The sequence below is a fragment of the Monodon monoceros genome, unplaced genomic scaffold (genome assembly GCF_005190385.1).
Source record: "Monodon monoceros isolate NGI ecotype Baffin Bay Population unplaced genomic scaffold, NGI_Narwhal_1 Super_Scaffold_19, whole genome shotgun sequence".
NCBI classification, from domain to species: domain Eukaryota; kingdom Metazoa; phylum Chordata; class Mammalia; order Artiodactyla; family Monodontidae; genus Monodon; species Monodon monoceros.
In genome coordinates, this window is record NW_021703775.1 from 66,790,146 (window position 1) to 66,815,516 (window position 25,371).

General features: G+C 40.0%; 2 protein-coding genes and 1 pseudogene across 8 annotated transcripts in view; 1 reads left to right on the forward strand and 2 right to left on the reverse strand.

Annotated features, from left to right (window-relative positions):
• Window positions 1-25,371, reverse strand: part of BABAM2 (BRISC and BRCA1 A complex member 2) — a 475,326-nt gene that overhangs the window by 416,329 nt on the left and 33,626 nt on the right. For 4 of the 7 annotated variants that reach the window (XM_029231734.1, XM_029231733.1, XM_029231732.1 and 1 more), the window contains exons 5-6: window positions 23,786-23,919; window positions 15,182-15,333 (exon numbers count right to left, since the gene is read on the reverse strand). In XM_029231734.1, coding sequence (XP_029087567.1) covers window positions 15,182-15,309 — 128 coding nt within the window. In that variant the 5' untranslated portion in view covers window positions 15,310-15,333; window positions 23,786-23,919. Of the gene's footprint in view, window positions 1-15,181; window positions 15,334-15,884; window positions 15,906-18,494; window positions 18,650-18,954; window positions 19,188-23,785; window positions 23,920-25,371 lie in introns of those variants that run through there. The other 3 variants (XM_029231731.1, XM_029231735.1, XM_029231736.1) reach the window with 3 other exon arrangements.
• On the reverse strand, window positions 5,344-5,568 carry LOC114900547 (annotated as a pseudogene).
• RBKS (ribokinase) overlaps window positions 19,242-25,371 on the forward strand; it is a 74,057-nt gene continuing 67,927 nt past the window's right edge. Inside the window, exon 1 of the mRNA XM_029231728.1 lies at window positions 19,242-19,551. Coding sequence (XP_029087561.1) covers window positions 19,259-19,551 — 293 coding nt within the window. The 5' untranslated portion in view covers window positions 19,242-19,258. The remainder of the gene's footprint in view (window positions 19,552-25,371) is intronic.

The window sequence follows — 25,371 nt, forward strand, 5'->3', positions numbered from 1 at the left end:
ATGCCAACACCTACACCTTGTGCAGTGATGCTGCAGAAGGCAGTGTAGCTAATGTGCCTAGGACACGATGTGGTGTAGCAGCTACTATTACTGCTACCATCATCGTGATTATTTTATAGGCAGAATTCCACTAAAAGCCACTAGTATGCAGCCCAAAGTGTCTACACGTTGGTTCCCTCTATTCTTTCTGACTGCATTCCCTAAGTCCTACACGAAGCAGTATGTACTCAGATACATTTACACTATAAGGCTAAAAATACAGTATGAACATAAATCTATGTGCTTGCACAGACTGAAAAGGTAAAAAAGGCTCTTTGAGTTTTCAGAACCTCAGCTGCTTCTAAAACTATGAGGATGCTCTCCCTGCTACTTATTCTGGCTTAAATCTTGGGGCAGCCTCCTTTACAGAAGCTATTTTCATAAGAATTTACAGTTCAAGAATAAGTTCACAATTTCAGCACTGTTTTAGCTTTCCTCACAGTACTTAATTTAGTTTGCCTTCTCAGCCAAAGGCTTAAATCAAAGCATAAATTGAAGGAAAAAAAAATAAACAATGGTGAAAGACTGATAGCCTTTTCTGTAAGGTCAGGAATAAGACAAGGAGGCCTGCTTTCACCACTTCTATTCAAAATAGTACTGGAAGTCCTAACAAGAGAAATTAGGCAAGAAAGAGATATAAAAGGCATCCATATCGAAAAAGAAGAAGTAGAACTACCTCTGTTTACAGATGACACGATCTAACATGCAGAAAACGCTAAAGATTCCACCAGAAAAAAACTGTTAGAACTAATAAACAAATTCACCAAAGTTGCAGGATACATAATTAACACACAAAATTCAGTGGCAGTTCCATATACTAACAATAAACAATTTGGAAAGGAAATTACAAAAACAATCCCATTTACAACAGAATCAAAAAGAATAAAATACTTAGGAATAAACTTAACCAAGAAGGCAAAAGACTTGGACACTCAAAACTACAGAACATTGCTGAAAGAGATTAAAGAAGGCACAGACAAATGGAAAGACATTCTGTGTTCACTGAAGACTGTTAAAATGTTGATATTATCCAAAGCGATCTACAGAGTCAATGCAATCTCTATCAAAAGCTCAATGACATTTTTTGCAGAAATAGAAAAAGCCATCCTAAAATTGAAATGAAAGCTCAAGGTATTCCCTAACATCCAACACAATCCTGAAAAAGAAGAACAAAGTTGGAGGTCTCATACTTCCCAACCTCAAAACTTAATACAAAGCTATGGTATTCAAAAGAGTGTGATACTGGCATAAAGACAGACATATAGACAAACTGAATAGAATAGAGAGTGCAGAAATAAGCTCTCACATATATGATCAAATGATTTTCAACAACAATACCAAAAGCATGTAATGGCAAAAAGACTGTCTTTTCAACAAATAGTGTTGGGAAAACTGGATATCCATGTGAATAAAAAATGAAGTTGAACCTTATCTTACACCATACCCCAAAATTTTTAATTAAAAACTGAAAATGGATCAAAGACCTAAGCATAGAGCTAAAATGATAAAGCTCTTAGAAGAAAACGTAGGGGGAAAGCTTTATGACATTGGATTCAGCACTAATTTCTTGGACATGACACCAAAAGGACAGGCAACAAAAGAAAAAATAGATAAGCTAGATCTTATCAAAAGTAAAAACTCTGTGCATCAAAGGATACTGTGAACCGAATGAAAAGGTAACTCACGGAATGGGAGAAGGTATTCGCAAATCATATATCTGATAAGGAATTTGATATCCAGAATATATAAAGAACTCCTACAACTAGAAAACATCAACAAAAATTTAAATAGGCAAAGGACTTGAATAGACATGTCTCCAAAGAAGATACACAAATGACCAATAAGCACATGAAAAGATGCTCAACAACTTTAGGGAGATGCAAATCAAAACCATAATGAGATACCACTTCATATTCATTAGGATGACTATTATTTTTTTAAAAAATTAAAAACCAGCATGTGTTGGTGAGGATATGAAAAAATTAGAACCCTTGTGCATTGCTGGTGGCAATGTAAAATGGGGCAGCCACTGTGGAAAACAGTATGGTGATATCTCAAAAAATTAAACGTAAAATTACCATATGATCCAGCAATTCCACTTCTGAGTATGTTCCTTAAAGAACTGAAAACGGACTCAGAAAGATGTTTGCACACCCGTGTTTATAGCAGCATTACTCACAACAGCCAAAAGGTGGAAGCAAACTAACTGTCCATCAGTGGATGAATGGATAAACAAAATGTGGCATATACATGCAATGGAATATTATTCAGCCTTAAAAATGAAGACAATTTTGACACATGCTACAACATGGATAAAACTTGAAGATGCTATGCTAAGTGAAATAAGCCAGTTACAAAAAGACAAATTCTGCATAATTCCACTTATACAAGGTACTTAAGGTAGTAAGATTCACAGACAAAAAATAAAATGGTGATTGCCAAGGGCTGAGGGAAGGGAGGAATGGGAGGTTATTGTTTAATGCGCAAGGAGTTTCAGTTTTGCAAGATTAAAAATGTTCTGGAGATGGATGGTGGTGATGGCTGCACAACACTGTGAATGTACTTAATGACACTGAACTGTACACTTAAAAATGGTGAAAAAAGGGCTTCCCTGGTGGCGCAGTGGTTGGGAGTCCGCCTGCCGACGCAGGGGATGAGGGTTCGTGTCCCGGTCCGGAAGGATCCCACATGCCGCGGAGCGGCTGGGCCCCTGGGCCATGGCCGCTGGGCCTGCGCGTCCGGAGCCTGTGCTCCGCGGCGGGAGAGGCCACAGCAGTGAGAGGCCCACGTACCGCAAAAAAAAAAAAAAAAATGGTGAAAATGGTAAATTTGTGTTACGTATATTTTACCACATTAAAAACAAAGTATGTGCTAAGCCCGAAATTGAACCTCCATGTTAATAATTTACCGAACCACAAAAATTTTTAACTGAAAAAGTCTTAGGAGTCTACAGGTGAAAAAAGCAATTGTTCTGAAGGCATTATGCCTACTTAACAGTAGAATATCAAGATGTTTCCCAAAACTTCCACTTGATTCCAGATCTCTTATCAATAAGTTGGCAAGAGCAAAGGCTGAGATAAAAACCTTTGCAGAAAACAAAAAGGATACGTTTTTCAAAAAGTCAAGAGAAGCAAGGTCAATGGGAAAAACAGCTTTCATAACGTGCCATTAGAAAGATAACCAAATGACTCAGGAAATGTGGCCCTGGAAAGGAAAATTACGAAATTATTTCTCAAGACCATGGCACCAAAAAGCAAGATTATTCAAGCAACATGGAAGCTAAAAAGGGGGCTGTGTAACATGCGCATAAGGAGTCCTTTAACATATGACTGATGGCACAGGACAGTTAATTTGGAGCCCTGAAACAGATTTATGTACCTATCAACATGTATTAAAAGAGCCCCGCTTTAATCTTAAAGAATTTTGCAAATTTGTCATTCTAATTAAACAAAAACAAGTCAAAAAGTACTACCTTAAAATTGCACAGAATAGAGAGGACAAAAGATAACAGTAGGAATGATTTTTTTTGTTCTCTTTAATAATGCAAAGTAGAGCTAGGAACAGACTAAATTAATCTTATACCCCTTTCCTTTACACGTTAGACTGGCTACTTCCCTTCACCTCTTCCCCTTCCCCAACTTCCATACCAAGTGAAGTCACCCTGAAATTAAGTCACTGCAGGGCATGAAAAGCCCAAGGCTGACAAACATCTAAAACTCCGGACTCAGATTTATCCCAGCATTCACCACCCCAGGCTCTGTGTGAACACTGTGGAATCCTAGCAAAAGTTCCCAAGGCCAGTGACTGCAGGGTTCACTGAGCCAAGGCCAATACCACCACGCTGACTTTTCCCAAATCCTAAGTACAAAATATCCACAACCCCACCCACCACTGCCCTCACTAGCTCTCCACCTTCCAACAGGGCTCCCTAATCTAGCCTGCACACCATCTTACCAGGCCTTGCCAGGCAGGCTTCTTCAACCCTCTGCTAAGAACTGCTGCATGTCTCTGCCCAAGACAAACAATGTTCAATCTCTAATAACTGTTGAAAACTGTTAGGTTCTATCTGCTGGAAAAAAAAAAAAAAGTTGTTGATATCTCCATGCCCATTCATTCTTCAACCTAATCAAATATTCCAAATTATATCCACCTGCAGGGTCTAAGTTAGCCACATTAACTTTTTTCTGTCTCCATAGATCTCCAAAAAGCAATGAACAGGATAGAAAGTTACCCTGGAAACAAAAGTCTCTGACTGTCCTGTCCTTTTCTGCTCTATGATTTCTGACCTTTGTAATATATGTGTGAGCTCCCTTTTTTTTTTTTTTAAAGATTTAATTTTATTTCTTTTTGGCTGCGTTGGGTCTTCGTTACTGCGAGGGCTTTCTCTAGTTGCGGCTAGCAGGGGCTACACTTCATTGCAGCGCACAGGCTTCTCATTGCGGTGGCTTCTCTTATTGCGGAGCACGGACTCTAGGTGCGCGGGCTTCAGTAGTTGTGGCACACAGGCTCAGTAGTTGTGGCTTGCGGGATGTAGAGCACAGGCTCAATAGTTGTGGCACACAGGCTTAGTTGCTCGACAGCATGTGGGATCTCCCCAGACCAGGGCTCAAATCTGTGTCCCCTGCATTGGCAGGAGGATTCTTAACCATCCCACGACCAGGGAAGCCCTCATGTATGAGCTCTTACCTTGCTCTGCTCACCTGGGTCTTATTAGACAGCTCCTTTATATCGTTTGCATAGACACTCATTCTTTATAGAGTCCCTGATTCTGGAATGCCAATGTGATTCTACCAACTAACAACAATAATACAGTGAAATAATAAATATATATATATATACATATAAACTATGAAAATATATTATATATACATTATACATAATGTTATAATAGTAATATAATAGTAGCTACCATTTATTGAGCACTATGACCAAGCTATTCTAAGTGCTTTATATAAGCTATTTCATTTCATCTCCATAACTACTTTTTATTTTGTCTTTATGTGCAGTCTTTAGTTCAAGTATTTGTTAAAATACCATTAGGTTATTCCTCAGGACAAGAGCAAAGATCATCCCCTGCAGAAACTTAGGAACTATGTACAGAACTTTACAGAACAGAAAACAACACTTTAGCTGAAGCCTGACTGCTCACCAGTGATTGGTGTTCTGAGTGGACTCAGCGAGGAAAGGAAATCAAGCAGGGAAGGAAAGGTGCCCCTCTGGGCAAGTCTTATGATGGTCACAGACTGGAGGCTCTGTTTCTGGAAGGTTCAAGTACAGCACAGGGATTCTATGTGTCTTTTTTGGCTACACGCCAGGCTGAGGGGCCATTAGTTTAATGTCACTTAAATTCCTGGCCAGCCAAACTCCCGCAGCAAAAAGTCCCAAACTGAGGATCAAGTTCTTCCAGAAATCATTCCTATCAGGCGCGAAGTGGTAGACACCCTGAAGCCAATATCCCACGCCATCTGGAATTTCAGGAGCTTCATTTGCCGAGCCAGCAGTGTTCATGTCAACCCCACTGGAAGCCATAGCAGCACTTTTGGGCTCCGCAAGGCCTCTCACCCCTATAACTACTTAATAAGATAATTATTAATATCATCCCCATTTAAGAGAAAGCACGGAAAGGGTATGTAACTTGCCAAAGGTCATAAGCTACTAAGCAGTAAAATCAGGATTCAAACTCAGACCTCATTGGCTGAAAAACCTACATGCTCACCATTATATCATGCTGTGATCCAACACCTCTAAAGATGGCTCACTGGGCTCCAGCCCCATCCACCCTGACTTCTGGCTTGTGCCTACCCAGCCCCTCTCCCCAGCCTTGCTTGAGCTCTTCTGGTCCTGGCTATGTTTCTTTTCTCCGTATTCTTAAGTATTCTGATAAGAGATTACTGAATTATTAAATTTTCCAATATGTCTCCTGATTCTACTTTAAATTCTATAATGGCTTTCATATATGCCAATAAACCACTAAGAATTTCTATATGATAGCAGCCAAAGAATAAACATCTAGGAAGTTAACAGTAAATGTGCAGGAACAAAATGAAGAAAACACAAACCTTTATTCACATACACAAAAATGGATGTGAATAAGAGAAACTGACCATATTCCTAAAGATGTATACTCAATATTATAAAGCAGGAATACTCAATATTGTAAGACTATGATCCAAGGGCCACTTACCTATTTTTTTCAATAAAATTTTGTTAGAACACATTTATTCATTTTTGTATCGTCATAGATTTTGTGCTACAATGGCAAAGCTAAGTAGTTGCAACACAAACAGTAAGATGGTAAATATTTTAATACCTAAAATATTTACTATCTGATCCTTTACAGAAAGTTTGCTGACGCTTGTTGTAAAGATGTCCATTCTCTCCAAATAAATAAAGAAGTTTTATGCAGTGTCAAACTCCCAGCAGGTGAGACCACAAGTACTCGAACATATTATAAAGCTATAATAATTGAAAAGCGATATAATTGTACAAGGCAAATACAGACCATTGAAAAGAAATAGAAGGTCAGAAATAAATATAAGAATTTAGCGTATAAGATGGCATTTCAAAATAGTGACTGAGTAAAGGATTTATTTTAGAAACAGTGTTGGAATAACTAGATAATTATTTAGAAAAGTAATAAAATCCCATTCCTATAGTGTATTATACACCAAAATAAATTCCAGATTAATTGACTACTTTTCAATAAAAATGAAACTATTACAGAAGAAAATATAGGTGGTCTCAAAGTAGAAAAGGCATTAATTGTGCAAAATGTTAAAAGAATCCATGAAGGAAATAGATTTGATGACAACTTACAAAGTAGAAGTTTTGGCATATCAAAGATAAATACAAAAGGAGATTCTTTACAACCCCATGTTATAGCAAAATATAGATACAAACTGAACAACTATCAATAATAACTGATTAAATTATAGTACATTCACACACTGGAATATATGCAGAGATTAAAAAGGAGGCAGCAGCTCTATAAGTACTAATATGAAATAATCTTCAAAATATCAAGTTAATATGAATGTTTAATATGTTACTATATCAGTTATCTATTACTACATAACAAGCCATCCCAAAACTTAGTGGCCTAAGAAAACAATTTTTATTTCTCATCAATCTGTGGGTTGGCCAGTCAGTTCTGCTGGTCTCTCCCTGGCTCACCCACTCAGCGGCACTCAGCTGATGGGTTGGCTGTGCTGAGCACAGCTGGGACAGCTGGGATACCTGAGCCATTCTTTCTAAAGGAAACTGGACTAGGAGACTCCTGAACATGGTTGTGGGGCTCTTCCACGAGAGTGAAACAGAACACAAGGCCTCCTAGGGCCTAGACTAAGAAGCCACACAACATCATTTTCACCACACTCTACTGGTAAAAGCAAGTCACAAAGCCAGCCCAGATTCAAAGGGTGAGGAAGTAGACTCTACCTGCTGATGAAAGGAAGGACAAAATCATATTCAAAGGAGAAGAGATAAATAAAGATAGGCAGGCTTTATCAGGAGCCATTACTGTAATAATTCACCACAGCTATTGCTTATATAGAAATAAAAAAAAAAAAGGGCTTACATCTACAAAGAACACCTCTAAAAAGAAGTAAAAGAAGCTGGTAAGCAGTAGTTTCCTCCAGAGAAGAAAATTTGGGTAAAGGAATAGAAAGGAGACTTATCTTCTGCTTAATACCCTTTTGTATCTTTTATGTTTTTTATCTTTTATTTTTTGTATGGTGTACATTTATTACTGCCTCAAAAATGAATGCTATTTAAGATATTCTGCATATTGAATAAATTAATTTAATTGAATGACACTGAAAACTTCGGGAAAAACCATCTGTAATACCTGTGACAAAAGGTTAATCTTCATAATATACAAAAAGTTTACAAATCAATAAGAAAAAGACAAATACCCCACCAAAAAAATGGACAAATGTCATTAATTCGTAATTTTCACACGCACACACAGACATGCAAACACATGCCAATAAATGAAGCAAAATAAAAGAGCAAATACCATTTCCGTCTATTGAATTAGCAAGTAATATTACAAAATTTATAATACTGATATTATCAAAACTAGAGGAACTAGCATCCTCATATACTACTAGTGGGAGTATAAACTAATAATACATTTCTAAAAACAAGTATGTGTACATTTACATATCCTTACATATAAATACAATAAACCAATATATTAAATACATCAAAAGCCTTAAAATTTACATACTCTTTGGTCTAATAATTGAAATTTTGCTGACACATAGGAATATATACATCCATATAGGCACTTTAACTTTTTATAGCCCCAGAGAAAAGACCTCCAGATAATGAAACTGACAATCACCTAATAAAAAGGCCAGGTTTTTTACTGCCTGAAAAACAGTTCCTGGACCCAATTCCAATGTACGTGTGGAGGCTTCCCCATACCAACAGCAATTCTCACCCTACTGGTTTCTGACAATTCAACTCAATTCTGACACTATCTATCCAGAGATAAAATCAGATTCCACAGTTAAAGGGCTCAGTCCCATAAGACCACCTCCACTTCAGATGCCAGGGACCCACCGGCTATAAATCAGAGGTTCCCACCACCCCCTCCTCAGGTTCTACTAATCTGCAAGGACAGCTCACAGAACTCAGGAAAACCCATTTACTCACTAGATTACTGACTCACTATAAGGGACATTAAAGGATCGAATCAACAGCCAGAACTTCTGGGTTTTTATGGCAGCTGCATTATTACATAGGCATGATTGATTAAATCATTGGCCATTAGTGATTGATTCAACCTCTAGCCCCTCTTCCCTCCCCAAAGGTCAAGGGGTGGGACTGAAAGTTCCAACCTTCCAAGCACAGGGTTTGTTCTCCTGGCAACCAGCTCCCACCCTTGGGTGGGATCCAAAAGTCACCTTCCCTCAAGCATTTTCAGGAACTGAGGACAAGAGACCAAATATTACTTCACCGCTCTTGCCATTCAGGAAATTTCAAGGGTTTGGGGAGCTATGAGCCTAGAACTGTGGCTGAAGACCAAATATATATGAGATAAATATAAATCACAACACCACACTGCTTGATCACAATGCAGTGAAGCTCAGTAGTTGACAAGCCCACCTATGCTCAAAGAGCTTCAAATTCACATTTTAGAACTTCAGCCTTTAATAGACATGGACAGCCAAGAATCATCAGTTTAAGGAAAGCCACCAACATGAAAGACAGAGAGCAAAACAGAGATAATGCAAGGTATAGAAGAAATATTTAAACATTTTTTAAACACTTAGTCAATTATACCTCAACTGAAAAAAAAAAAAAAACTACAGTTAATATCCTACAGAAAAGAAAATACTACATCCATAAAACAACAATATGTGTTGGGGGTCCCCAAGCTTACAGATAAAGGCCTCCAAAATTTAAAAGGAAGATAATTTGCAACCTACACTTTTGCACCTGCCCAAATTATCAACCAAGTTTAAAGTAGAATAAAGATATTTTCAGACTTTCAGATACTCAAAAATGAACCTCCTTCTCTCCTTTTCTTAGGATGCTATTGGAGTACATGCTCCAACAAAGCTAGAGGGTAAAACAAGAAAGTAAGATATGAGATTCAACACAGGAAAGAGGCAAAGGGAATGATACAGTGATACAATGAGAGCTGCCTGGCAGACCTAGACAACAATCAATCCAGATTAAAGCAGTTCCTCCATCAATCTTCTCACCTTCCCATGTCAGCAGATGGCATGACCATCTACCTACCCACTCACTCAAGCTAAAAAAGAAGTCATTCTTGATTCTCTCTCAAAACCCAAATTTGGGCTTCCCTGGTGGCGCAGTGGTTGAGAGTCCTCCTGCCGATGCAGGGGACACGGGTTCGTGCCCCGGTCCGGGAAGATCCCACATGCCACGGAGCAGCTGGGCCCGTGAGCCATGGCTACTGGGCCTGCGCGTACGGAGCGCCTGTGCTTCGCAACGGGAGAGGCCACAGCAGTAAGAGGCCCGCGTACAAAAAAAAAAAACCCAACTTTAACATACTCATCATTTTACCTTCTAAGCAGCTTATAAATACATTCACTTCTTTCCATCTCCATTGCCACCACCATATTCCAAGACTCCACCGTCTCTCACCTGGTCTACTGTAATGGACAGCTAACTAGTCTACCTTATACTGCACAAGCCATTTTCCATATAACAACCAGTGATTTTTTTTTAATATAAATAAGATCATGTCACTCTGCTTAAAATCCTTCAATAGCTTCCCATTCCACCCAGAATAAAATCCAAGTCCCCAAATATGGCCCACCGGGCTCTGTATAATCTGGCCCCTGACTATCTTTAGAATCTCATTTCCCTCTCACACTCCCTCCCTATAGTCCAACCACAGTGGCCTTGCAGATCCTTGAACATGGGAAGCTTTCTCCTGCCTTTGAACATGGTATTCCCTTTTTACAGCAAATTCCCCAGCTCTTCGTTGAATTATCCTCATCTTTCATGATTCACCTTTAAATGTCATTTCCTCATAGAGAGCTTTTCTAACCATCAATTCTCAACTAGCCCCTCACCAGGTCAGTTTCCCTTCATTTCCTTTCCTCCATGAGTTAAAAAGAGGGGGTTTTGTTCAATGAATTACAGTACAACATAATAGAACAGTATGCAACCATGTAAATGAAGTTATTGAGACTTCCCTGGTGGTCCAGTGGTTAGGACTCAGCACGTTCACTGCCATGGCCCACGGTTCAATCCCTGGTCAGGTTACTAAGATCCCACATGCCACGTGTCATGGCCAAAACAATATATAATAAAATAAATGAGGTTATCAAAAAATATTTAGGATATATGGTTAAGCAAGACAAGTTTCAAGTATTAGAATAAGATGGATGAGGAGAAATTTTTCTACCAGCTATCATGACACACTACAAAGTTGTAATGGTTAATACTGTGGGAACTGGCACAGGACAAGGAGGCTGACTGACCAGGACAGAAAGCCTAGAGACAGATCCATGAGTGATGTAAACTTGACTTAATAAGAGAGGTAGTATTGCAGAGCCATAGGCAAAGGATGACCTTTTCAATAAATGATGCTGGGACAACCAATTATCCATTGGGGGAAAAAACTATACTCCTATCTCACAATATATTTTACAGAAAAAATAAATTCCTATTTAAAGACCAAAAAAGGAAAACTTTAGGGCTTCCCTTGGTGGCGCAGTGGTTGAGAGTCCGCCTGCCAATGCAGGGGACACGGGTTCGTGCCCCGGTCCGGGAGGATCCCACATGCTGCGGAGCGGCTGGGCCCGTGAGCCACGGCCGCTGAGCCTGCGCGTCCGGAGCCTGTGCTCCGCAATGGGAGAGGCCACAACAGTGAGAGGCCCGCGTACCACAAAAAAAAAAAAAAAAAAAAAAAGGAAAACTTTAAAATTCTTAGAGAAAAATATATTACTTTTGTGTAGGACAGAATTTCCTGAAGTGGTCCCTTTCTCTCTCTTACAAATACACACACACACACACACACACACACACACACACACACACACAGGCACAAATCTAAAAGGAAAATATTGATGAATCTGACTTCATTAAATTAAAACTTCTGGAAATCAACAGCACCAAATTAAGAACATAAGCCACAGACTAAATGCAGATACTTGTAATATATGTAACTGCCTAAAGATTAGTATCCAAAATACATAAATAATATTTTAAGATAAATAAAAATATATATAAGCAATCCACTTAAAAGACAGGCAAGGCTTCCCTGGTGGCGCAGTAGTTGAGAATCCGCCTGCCAATGCAGGGGACACAGGTTCGCTCCCTAGTCAAGGAAGATACCACATGCCACGAAGCAACTAAGCCCGTGCGCCACAACTACTGAGCCTGCGCTCTAGAGCCCGCGAGCCACAACTACTGAGCCTGCATGCCACAACTACTGAAGCCCGCACTCCTAGAGCCTGTGCTCCGCAACAAGAGAAGCCACCACAATGAGAAGCCCACGCACCACAACGAAGAGTAGCCCCCCATCGCCGCAACTAGAGAAAGCCCACATGCAGCAATGAAGACCCAATGCAGCCAAAAACAAATAAAAATTTTTTTTAAAAAAAGAGTATAAAAAAATTAATTAATTAAACAAGAATCCTGGCCTTAATACTGACAGTCTAGCAACGGAGTTTAGAAACACACATAATCTTACATAAGGTAGAAAGATTTAGTTGCCATAAGAGAAATAAAGATGAATTGCGATTAAAAAACAAACAAAACTTACTTTGCATAGATTCTTGCCTATCTATTCCTTCTGTGAGTCAGACCTAGAATATAGATACTCTGGTACCTCATCTCTTCAAGGGCAAGTGGCTATATATAGTAACAAGACTGGTTCTTATGACCTCTAAAAATCAGTCTCCTCATTTTATACCTTCTGTGTACACTGGGTCCTACAGGGCATGCGCCATTTGAGTTAATAGAAATTCCAAATGTTAATCCCAATTCTCATAACTTAGTGCTGCTGATCTAAAAGAAAGGGAAATGCCAAAAGTGACACACCAAAAGAAAACAATTCTCTTCTCTAACTCTGCCATTGTTTTGCTATAGAAACTTGAGGAATTCACACTTTGGTTGACGGAAGGACTGAGGAAAGAATTGTTAATGAGCTTCGAAAGAACTTTCATGAATCTTTCAGCCAAGTACTACATAAAAGGCATCAATAATGCTCTAGATTAACAAGGCTTTTCACATCATTTTATGTGTAGCAGCTTCGTTAATGTAGGTAGAGGTATTTTTATTCTTTTTTTAAATTGAAAGAAAGTAAATTCCATAAATACTACATGTCATTAAACACTGTTTCAAATATTTTTCACAGAGCTAGTCCAGACACAGCCAGGTTTAGTGGATTCACTTCAAATTGATCATCAGATCCACTATTTGCATTTAAACACTCAACTAAACATTCAGGATTTGGGAAGCACCGAAAAGGGAGTCTACAAAAAAGTAAAGTGACCTTATGTTGATGAATCCAACTGTTCTCTCAGAATACCAATAAAAGAGTAGGAAGTTCAGGTTTACATGTTTATATCATCTTACATAAACCAGTCCCCAGTCCTCTGGCCATCAGTCCCCTCTCATGTCTTCAATACCTCTGAAAAGAATGTTTGTGACAAACTAAAGAAAAAAGACCTCTTTGCGTGTCCTAGCCATTCAAGCCAGTAAACATCCCTGGTACACAGATGTGTTTTTTTTTAATGACAACTTTAATGAGATATAATTCACAAACTATAAAATTCACCCTTATAGGTGAATAAATCCGTCATTTTTTGGTATATATACAGAGTTGTGTAACCATCACCACTAACTAATTTTAGAACATTTTCATCACCCCAAAAGGAAACCCCAGGCCTGCTGATTAATTAAACTGAAGGTAATACCAGATCTTTTAAAAAGCAGCCTACCATTCCAATAAAATGTCCAACTAACCTAGTCTTCTCTAACTTACTACCTTATATCAAGGTCTTCAGCTTAGTCTGAAAATAGCAAGATTTGCAGAAGGCAAAAACAAAAGAGCTTAAAAAACAAAAGCTAAAAGAATCAAGAATGTAATGTTTCTAGTAAGAAAATGCTCAAAAAATGATGGGGATATGCTCAAAAGCCAACTTGACAGGGCTCTCAGTGACAAAGACTAGAACAACTGAGCCAAAAAAATAAATGAATATAGTATTTGGATTATAACCAAAAGAATAAAATAAATACCTAAAATTTCATACTGACATAAATAAATAACAGAATAAATAAATAATTGGGGGGTGGGAAGGAATAGTGCTTCTTTACAGAATTCAAATTACTAAATGTGGGAGGAATAGGGACATTAAAAATCACCCTTATACAAGAACCACAGTAACAATTATTGCAGGCAAGAACAATTAATGGATGCTGAAATTAATGGACAAAAGTATGATGAGAAACAGAACATCTGCACAGTCTCAAAATGTCACTCCACAAGACACTTACGAATTACAAAGGGAAAGTCAGTTAACTTTACAGTAGAGAAACCTGGTACACACAATCTTAACCAAGTGGTCAAAGTTAATATACCAATAACTAGACTTATGAACATCATGTACTCCCTGATTTGATGCACTGAAAATGGTTCAACATCTCTTCTGTAGTATTCTTGGGTGGAAAAATAATGTGTTTCTCACTCTAATATAGGGAAGACATTAGGCAAACCTGTACTGAGCAACATTTTACAAAGTAACTAACCAGTGCTACCTTTAAAAGCTTCAAAATCATGAAAGACAAAGAAAGACAGGAACTGTCACAGGTTAAATGCAATTTGTATCCTGGATTGGATCCTGGACCAAAAAAGGACATTAATGGGAAAACTGGCAAAATTCAAATAAGGCTTACAGAGTAATTATCAGCATGTAATGATGCTAATTTTCTGTAGCATTTTTGTAACTTTTCTTTAAGTAAATGTATTTCAAAATAAAAAGTTGGGTTTGTTTTTTTTTTTAATTGGGGTATAGTTGTTTTACAATGTTGTGTTAGTTTCTACTGTACAGAGAAGTGGAGTTCCCCGTGCTATACAGCAGGTTCTTAGTAGTTATCTATTTTATACATATTAGTATATATATGTCAATCCCAATCTCCCAGTTCATCCCACCCCCCACCCCCCGCTTTCCCCCCTTGGAAAAAGTTGGGACTTTAATGCAACATTTCTGGCCTGAGATATTACTGTTTCAACTCAGTTGTGAAAAATGCCTCATTTTGGGCTAGCTATTATAATTTTCCTATTAGGAGAGACTATCAAATAATGTCAGATTCACAATCTCAAATCCCAACTCTTACAGTGCATACTGAATTGCAGAAGACACAGCAAGAAAACAAGTCAATGATGAAAAACACACTTGCTAAAAACCACACGGCACGCTGTTAACAAAGAGATATGCCTTTAAAAAAAAAAAAAAGAACATTCTGATCATAAAGCGATGGCCCACAGCACAGCTAAAACAACTTGAAACATAAAATGTCAAGAACTGGACAAAACCAGTCAACACGTGATAAGGTCATGACTTGATGAATTTCTGTGGTGTTCAATTTTTACAAGCCTGGTGAGAAAGGTTTGCAATTAGCTAAAGCTTGGATTGGTTCTGGTACATACCCTGATTTCAAGTCAGTTATCCTCAAACAGTTTGTAGCATCCAGTCCCACTTTCCCATTGCGGACCACGCTAGATATGAATGGGGAGAGCATTGGAGAAATTCGGTTCAAGGCCACTTCCGGAGACATTTTAACTTGACTTGCAAATCACCACTGAAAGGAGAAGGAAAGAATGATGATCAGAATATCCAAAGGAACGAGATATAACAAGCTTCCTGGAAACTAGCACAGCACACAGAAGTATCTCTTGCATGATACCTTATTTCCTGTCTTAGAGCAGCCTCTTCAAATGACCCCCTGGAAGAACCTATCTCCCTACTGCTCACCTACTCGGGACGCAGACTTTTCAGGAGCAGCAGCAACCCCTGAAATCCAATTTCCTCCCCCTTTCCAAAGCCAATTTCTACGTTGCCTCACTGTACTTAAAAGCTGTCCCACTCTATCTTACAATTGGCAGGTCCTACTTTAGTTGAAGCCTCAAGAAGTCTTCACTGACAATCCTCTTCCGCATCACACAAAACGCACACACCACTAGGTTAGGAATCCCTCCCTCTGTGTCCCCACAAAGAGTAAGAACGTGATTGATAAAACTACGTAAAATTCTAGAAGAAGCATATCCTACTTGCAATTGTTACTTACTAGAAATTATTTACTTCTGCTATACCTCCCTTAATTACTTCCCCTCCACAGTGTATCATAATTACCTGCTTAGTGATCTCTCCCCTGCAGAACTCTCTTTTTTTTTTTAAATAAATTTATTTATTTATTTAGGCTGCGTTGGGTCTTGGTTGCTGCGTCCGGGCTTTCTCTAGTGGCGGGGAGAGGGGGCTACCCTTTGTTGCGGTGCACGGGATTCTCATTGCAGTGGCTTCACTTATTGCGGAGCATGGGCTCTAGAGCGCAGGCTCTGTAGTTGTGGTGCACGGGCTTAGTTGCTCCGCAGCATGTGAGATCTTCCTGGACCATGGCTTGAACCCATGTCCCCTGCATTGGCAGGAGGATTCTTAACCACTGCGCCATTAGGGAATTCACCTGCAAAACTATCTTGAATCCCTAGTGTTTAACAAAAGTACCTGGCACACACTAAGCACCCAATAAACATCTTTTAATAACTATGTGAATAAGGAGACAAAAGCTAGAGAAATGTTTAGGTATGAAGAGAAGACATTATGCCCTCAAAAAAATCTGGTAGAAGATAGCATATCTGAGGTGTGGCAAAAATCTACTTAATTAAATCATGAAAGCACACACCTATCCAGATATTAAGCAACACAAACTAACATGGATCTAAAAGGTTTTGACTTTAAGGCACTAAGAAGTTCTTAGACTTGAAAATACAAAAGTAAAACCAATAAATCATCTCTAAATTACTTGGAAACCCACGGGGCTGGAGGAGGGAGTACCTGAATTCCTCTTAATAGATTTCTAAATGAAAGCCTCCACTTTCAGAGGTGAATAAGTCAATTTAAATGATCATTTTCTTCCTCGATCTGAAAGGATAATCCCACATCAAAAGCAAATTAATTTCCTGCAAGTTACAATTACAGGTAAATGATGTTCTTGTTCTAGTTTTCATATATTATGCCATATGAGGCTTTACAGCTCCCTGCTAAACGTTGAAAACTAGTACCTGTTTTAATCACTTCAGAGTAGTAATAAAGGGCAGGACTGCAGTGATCTTTCAAAAAATAATAACACTGTGACCCTACATAGTGATGACACCCAGAAGTACCTCTGAAGCAGAAAAAGCTTTATACTTTAGTACTCAAATCATCCTTTCTGCAAATATAAAACGACCTCCTCTTCCGACCACTTAACAGATGATCTTCCACCACCATTCCAATATTTCATCACAAAATAAGAATAAACATCTAATGCACTGTATTCAGTCATCAAAATCATGTACATTTTCATAACACTTTATCACTTATAAAGAGCTTCCATATACATTAGTGCAGTGGACCTTCACAACTCTGGACGGTAAGGCATATATTAGAATTCTCATTTTACAGATGATATGGATAACTTTTATAATTTGTCTTTTAATAGTATACTAGACCATATTATCACTTTGAAGTCTATTTTTTTCCTATTCTGCAACATTTCCACTTTTATTTCTACCCACTGATGTCACAGTTCTTGAAAGGATGCTTATCTAGATCATATGCAAAACAGAAATACTCATCTTGGAAAAAGCAAAAGGACCTTACCTACATTACAAAATTATTCTTCCATGTATTTCCCCACAAAACCTATTATTATTTGACCTCTCATTTCTATGAAAAAGGGAAACAGAACCAACACATTCTGAAAATCTACTGAGTATCAAGCACTATATTATACATCTCTATCTGTAATTTCTACCTTGTTCTCTGATTAGTATTATTGTTCCCATTTCACAGATAAGAAAACTAACACTCGGCAAGACTAAGTAACTTGTTCAAAGTCACAAACCTAGCAAGCAGAGGATCGGAATTCAAATTCAGATCTCTCTCAAAGTCCACTATACTCATCTTCTTCTCAAATAAACATAACTTCAATCACCAAAGAGAAAAGCATCAAAGTGAATTTATGTTTCTTTTAACACATACATCTAGTAAAATGAACAAAAAGTCATGAATTTAAACTAATGGTTGCTTGACAACTAGAAAAAATTAGACTACTCTTGGCCTACTGCTGAAGCTGGCCTGAGTGATTCACTAGGCAAATGTTAAAGGGAACAAACCTGCTCCAGAAACCAAACTATACTTCAGGTGACAACACCCCATCCAATTCAGCAACTCTCATGACCTTAGAATGACACCTGAAGGAATGAATTTGTCTTTGTTTCCAGAACAGCCATAATACTATCTTTTGACAGTGCAAGATTTCATGCAGCATTAAAATGTTTCAACCGTAGCTGTTGTGACTTCTCTGAGGGAAAAAAAAAAAAACCTGACTCCAAAATCAGAGGTCACCAAACAGCCAAAAATGATGGCTCTTTGGCTTTTGAGCCAGGGACACGGATGAGAGATCACCCCCAAGTAGTAGCTTTTACACATCAAAGCACAATAATAGATCCCAGATAGTCAAAATTTTACGGTGGCCAGCCTCCCTTGAATGCTAGTTGTGCATTTTCTATTTCCTGATTTTGACGTATAACATACACAAGGAAAATGCAGAAATACAATTTTTACAGGGGTCTGCTGCCTCAAGATAGGGTCACCTGAGGTCCTCTGATGGGTAGTCTGGGGAATACAAAGACGTCTAAAGCATCGCCTAGTTTCTTGCAATTAAGATGGGATGACAAACACGGAAATATGTGCCCAGCTTACGTCATGGAACGGAAAGGGGTGGCGTCCTGCTGCGTCACGTCGACGTCATACAGCGCACGAGGGAAGTTACACTGGGGAAGCAATTTCTCCAAGGGGCAACATTCAAGAAAAACAAGTCGGCTCAAACCCAAAGAATGACCACCCCGCTCTAAAAGGGAACAACTAAAAGGGGAAGCTCTTCCTTCCCCCAAATTGTATGATTCCCTCATCAGGCGGGAAGGAGGGAGTCTGAGCTTATTCAGGGACCAGGGGGCGGGCTAAGTGTGGAGAGAGCAGCCTCTGGCCTTGGGGGCTCGTTCTTGAGGGGACCAGCGTCATGGGGATGAGCAGGGCATCTTTGGAACAGGGGCCTTCTCTATAGGAAGAGAAGGCGAGCCCTGGGCATATTTAAACCACGGTCCTCAGCGCCACCTGTGCGACTCGGGATCCAACCTCCCCGCACCAGCCCCAGTCCAGGTACCTGGAACTTAGTCCGATCGGTAACCGGCGACTACGTGGGGGTACAGGTTACCCGAGCGCGCCCCCGACCGACGCACCAACCTGCGCGCGCACCGCGGCCCAGATGCGTGCGCGTCCCCGGACGTCCCGCCCCGCCCCGTCCCCTCTGCGGCCCAGGAGCCGGGCGGCGTGCGCGTCCCCGGCCGCGCCAGGCCGGGCGCTCGGAAGGGCGTCCCTGCAGTGCCTGAAAGTTCCTTCCTCCGCGCCTGCCTCGTGCGGGGCGAGCTGCGCGGAGCGTGGAACGATTAGGAGGGCTGTGTAACGAGATGCTGTGCAGGGAGACAATTCCTGGGAGAACTGGGGGCAGTAGGTGGGCGGGGTTATTTCGGGCATCCAGGTGGGCGACCTTCGTGGGCGTCCGGAAGGCCCGCGTCGTTAGGGAGCGTGGGAGCTGGGTCTCTGGTTACGGTGTCGGGCAAAGGTTAAAGGGCAGCCTCCAGGTGGGAGAGCGCCGACTTTGCGCCATGGCCGCGTCTGGGAAGCCCGGGAGGCAGTGGCAGGAGAAGGTGGCGGCGGCGGCGGTGGTGGTGGTGGGCTCCTGCATGACCGACCTGGTCAGGTTAGTCCGGGGCCCTCACGCAGAGTCTGCGGCTGGAGCGAAGGGCGAACTGCGCTCTCTCTTCTCACTGCTTTGGCACTGGGGCTTTGGGGATGTTGACTTGTGGTGTGAGCTCCAGGTTTCCCCAGCCCGCAGCGTGCCTCGATAGGGTAGAAGAGGCAGGGTTTGAGTTTGTATACGTAACTGCTAGATGAGGGAACGGAAAGGCCGGGCTGTAGGGAAAGCTCGAGTGTAACTAGCAGCGCCTCCAAAGACCTGCTCCTGTTTTCTTGACCAGGCTGCTGAACTCTCCTCTGGCTAGCCGAGTGACCTTGGCCACGTCATTTTACCCCCGAGAATGTGCCCGCCTCACAGCGTTGTTTTGAAAACTGAATGAACTAAAGTGTTTTGAGCTATAATATTATCCAGATTGGGTATTATTCGTGTGAACGTGTATAAAATGAGTGGAGCAGAGGTCAAAATTTTAGGCGGTCATCTTTCACCGTATTGATTGTTGGCTTTCCCGCTTTTCATCTTTACCGCATACTTTTCACTATTAGAGTAACCATAGGTTACCTATGGCAAACCAAGTGCGAGTCAAAATAAAAACCCGTAAAGCACAATATTTACAACGATTTTAAAAAAGTGATCAAATAAACAAAATATGCTAGATGAAAATAGTTGAGTTAGGTCAGTGAGATTGGATGAAGAGATCTTCCCAATTTATCTTTTTTTTAATGAAAATGGCTTTTTTGATTGTAAAAGCAATGTTTATTATAAAGAAAAAAAAACATATCCCAAGAAATCCTACCATTCAGGTTGCTTCAGTTTAATTTTTTGGTGAGTGGCATTTTAGATATAATGCTATTTTTATATTATAAAAATAAAAAATGATCATACTACAGTAAGACTTTATCTGTCCTGCAACCTTGCTTTTCCAAAGGATAGCCGAGAACCTGGAAATATTAAATAAAAAGGCCTTGGGACAATCAGAATAAGTCACCAAATCCCTGCACTAAATCACCTGTGTTTTACTTAGAAAATAGTTTTAGGGCCTTCACATAACCAACTTAATCTTACATTGCTTAAAATGTTTATAAACTAGGTTATCACATTTCCAGACCAAGATTAGAAAGGTGGAAATTAGAAAGGGGGAGAGACTGCAAGGGGCAGGTATAGTAATCACCAAAAACTTGGAAGTGAGGAGAGTGTATCAACAAACAACAAAAGAGTTTTAAATGCCAAGAGCCTGGGGGAATTCCCTGGCAGTCCAGTGTTTAGGACTCTGCGCTTCCACTGATGCGGGCCCAGGTTCAGTCCTTGATCAGGGAACTAAGATCCCACAGGTGTGCAAGTGTGGCAAAAAACAAACAAACAAACAAAACACCAAGAGCCTTTTTTTTTCCGCAAATATTTGAGCTACACTGTGCCAAGATAGATGTGCTTCCTTTAGTGACAGAACATAAAGTCCAATCTAGTTCTGGACATTTGGTGAAGAGGCCTATACACATCTTTCTCTAGAGCTAGAGTCAGCAAACCTTTCTTCAAAGAGCCAGATAGTAATTATTTTAGGCTTTCTGGGCCACATTTGGTCTAGGTCACATATTCTTTTTTATTTTCTTTTCTTAACAGGTACAGAATGTGAAAACTATGCCTTACAAAATCAGCCTGCAGGCCATAGTTTGCTGACTGCTGTCTAGAGCATCACTGTCTGACAGCTCTCTATAGTAACTGATGTTACTAGCGATGACTCTTTTCAAGAAAAGGGAATATGGTTATCGTTAAATTTTATATACAAATGGGGCACGTGTTTTATTTTAGAAATAGTTCCATCAAATATACTTAAAATTTAGTTACATAAAGGAATAAACCTTCCGATATCTAAAATAATTCATTCCTTAGAAAATCCATCTAGCTAAAATTTTACCATAATTCTATACGTGAAGTACAGAAGAGAAAGGAAGCTAAATAATTTTCCCATGCACCCTACCTTAATAAGAATGCCAGGGTTAGAATTCAGAGCCACCTTCTTGTTAAATTAAGTCAGAGCTTTCTGTGAAGCTTGACCATCACACATTAACGATAATTATAGTACTTTCTAAGATGAATACTCTTCAAACTTTGGGGAGGGCAGGGTCTCAAATGCCCATGTTAGCATCTGTCAGGATTTAAAAGCTTATTTCAGAGCTAGAGGAATTTAGAGATTATTTATAATCTCTAAATCGCTTCAGTTTATAGATGAGTAAAGTGAGGTCCAGGGAAGAAACTCTTACATTGTGGATAACCTTTCTTTTTTTTTTATAATAAATTTATTTTATTTATTTATTTTTGGCTGCATTGGGTCTTTGTCGCTGTGCAGGTTTTCTCTAGTTGGGGTGAGCAGGGGCTACTCTTTGTAGCAGTGCGCGGGCTTCTCATTGCAGTGGCTTCTCTTGTTGTGGAGCACGGGCTCTAGGCGTGTGGGCTTCATTAGTTGTGGCTCGCAGGCTCTAGAGCACAGGCTCAGTAGTTGTGGCTCACGGGCTTAGTTGCTCCGTGGCATGTGGGATCTTCCCGGACCAGGGCTCAAACCTGTGTCCCCTGCATTGGCAGGCGGATTCTTAACCACTGCGCCACCAGGGAAGTCCCTGGATAACCTTTCTAATTTCTCTTCTCTTGCCATTTTCTTTCCTTTATAAGATATCCAGGTTTCTACTCTTCACATGAGTCACTATTAAAACTTTTATTCCCCTATAGATTCTCTCCCACGACTTTGCTAACAAACTTTTCATGATTTCTTTTCTGATTACTTCTGCCTCTGAAGATCTTTACAAAATACCTGAGTATAGGATTTTTATTTAAAAGCCTGCTTCTATGATAAACTTGGGTCCAACTTCACTGGTTATGGTACATATCATGATTGTATTATTTTTCTATTGCTTCTGTAACAAATTACCACAAACTTAATATCTTAAACAATACAAATTTAATACTTATAATTCTGCAAGTCAGAAGTCTGACACAAGTCTCACTGGGCTAAAATCAAGTTGTAGGACTGCGTTCCTTTCTGGAGGCTCCAAAGGAAATCTTTTTCTTGCCTTTTCTAGCTTCTAGAGGCTGCTCACATTCTAGCTTATGGCCTCTTCCTCCATGTTCAAAGCCAGCAATGGCATAACTCTTACACTCACTCTTCTGCCTCCCTCTTCTACATTTTAAGAACCCTTGTGATTTCACTGCGCCCAAATGGATAATTCAGGATAATCTCGTTATTTTAAGGTAGCTTATTAGCAGCCTTTATTCCCCCCTTGCCATGTAACATTACGTATTCACAAGTTCTGGGGATTAGGATGTGGACATCTTTGAGGCAGGGTTGGTCTGGGGGTGGGGCATAATTCTGCATACCACAGTGATTAAAGTCAAAAAATCTTACAATACTTAGAGCTTAGAGAATCATTGAAGCCTAGCAGTCCATCCTCCACATTTTACAGATGAGGTAATTAAGAGAGGTTAAATGACTCACCCCAAATCATACAGCCAGTTAGTGGGAACCCAGGTTTCTCATTCTTTTTTTTTTTGTCCTTCAGTATGCAGGCCTCTCACTGTTGTGGCCTCTCCCGTTGCGGAGCACAGGCTCTGGATGTGCAGGCTCAGCGGCCATGGCTCACAGGCCCAGCCGCTCCACGGCACGTGGGATCTTCCAGGACCGGGGCACGAACCCGTGTCCCCTGCATTGGCAGGCGGACTCTCAACCACTGCGCCACCAGGGAAGCCCCTCAACCTTTATCTTTCCATTATATCATTGTACCGCTAACTCTGGCTCATATTTATTGCCCTTTTCATGTACAGTTCATTTAAGGGCATATAGTCTGTGCATTCATTAAGTGTTTACTTTGTAAGCTGGCAAGGAATAACAACTTTATAATGTTCAAGGAATAACAACTTTATAATGTTCAGGTCTAAAGATAGTATCGTCATTACTGTTCCATACTTCCTATCTAAGTTTAACCATAACCAGCCTGGACACCCATGCCTATACTGTAAAATCACTTCAGAAATAAAACTACTTCAGTAACTTAGCCCTCTTGGATGGCATCCAAGTCCAACTCACTTTATATATTACATTACTGTGTGCCAGACACTGCTAATTCAATCAATGAGCAACTTTTTTCATTTCTAATTTCAGTCCACTAGGAATAGTAAGCTCTATGTACTAATAACTTTTAAAAATCATTAGCTCATCCAACATGACAAACAATGAACATTATTTAATACCCACCTGTATTTATCATTATTCTCTTCCTCCTTGAACAATCATCTCTGAAGTTCCACATTGCAGAGATAAGAGAAATCAAGTCTGTTCTTGTGGAAAATTAAGTCGAAGTTCCTCCAAAGACAGATTCCCATGAGAACCTAACAACAGATGAAACTTTTTAGACGTTAGGCTCATAGACCTTGGTTAATCATGCTTTCACTAATCTTTATTTCTTATGACATGTGTCACCCATTTTAAAAATTATTCAGCAAATATTTATTGATTTTGTACCATGTGCCTCTGGACTTCCCAAGGTGCAGAGGATACAGCAATGAAAAACACAGCAAAAAATCCTTGCCTCATGGAGCTTACATTCTAGTGGAAGAGACAGTATCAGTTAGAAATAAGTAAAATACATTCTCTGTTAGATAAATGCTGAGGAGGAGAATAAAGCATGAAAGGGGGATGAAAGTAGTAATTTTAGATCATTGGCCACAGAAAGCCTCACTGAGAAGGTGATTTGAGTAAAGACCTAAAGGAAGAAAAGAAGCAAGCCATACAGAGAACCAGAAGAAGAGCATATGCAAAGGCCCTGAGGCAGGAGCAGACCTCTTATTATCAGTGAACTACAAGGAGTCCAGTGTAGCTGAAGAAGAAAATAAGGGAGAGGGGAGGGCAATTGATGGTTAAAGGACATTGGGTCCTACCCTGGATGAAATGAAAGGCCAGTGGAGGGTTTGAGCAGACAAGTGACATAATATGACCCGCAAGGGCACAAACAGGGAGACCAGGTCAGAGTTAATTACAATAATCCAGGCAAGAAATGATGGTAGCTTGAAAACAGTGCAAGTGGGGAGAAGTGGGCATCTTCTGATTATATTTTGAGGGTAGAGCTGACAGGATTTGCTGAGGAGTACGAGATAGGTCAAGGATTACCCCAAGTTCTATGCCCTCTGCAAGTGGAAGGGGAAGTTGATGTGTGCTGAGATGTAGAAGATTGTGACAGAGCAAGTTGCGTAGGGAGAGGGCAGTATCAGGAGCTCAGGCTGGACGTGTGAGATTTGAGATGCCTGTTAGACATCCAGCTGAAGGGGTCAAGAAGACAGTTAGATATATGAGTTTGGAGTTCAGAGGAGAGATCTAGCTGGAGATGTGAATTTGAGAGTCATCAGTGTATAGATGGTATTTAAAGCCATGAGACAGGATGAGATCACTGAGGTCTGCGCTCCGAGGGCACTCCAACATTGAGAGGATCCATTTTACATAATTTATCTCTTGTCTTCCATCTCTCTGTACCCCTAAAACTTGTTTTGAGACAAGCTTAATACAAACCCATGTTTACATTTCCATGGCAATAGACTATGATGTCAACTAAAACCCTGTGTTATCCTTTTACATGCTCCAATTAAAAGTGATGGCTGGAGAGGTAAGGCTCATGTTCAACCAAACATCTAAATTTAATCCTTGGCAAGTCAGGAAATGATTGCTTAATTCTCAAAAGATTTTAATTGGAAGGTGGCATAAGTGAATTTAGAAGCTTTTCGATCCAAAGTGGATGAAATGTTGGACCTAGATTACTTTAAAAAAAAAAAAAGGCCAAAATTTTATAC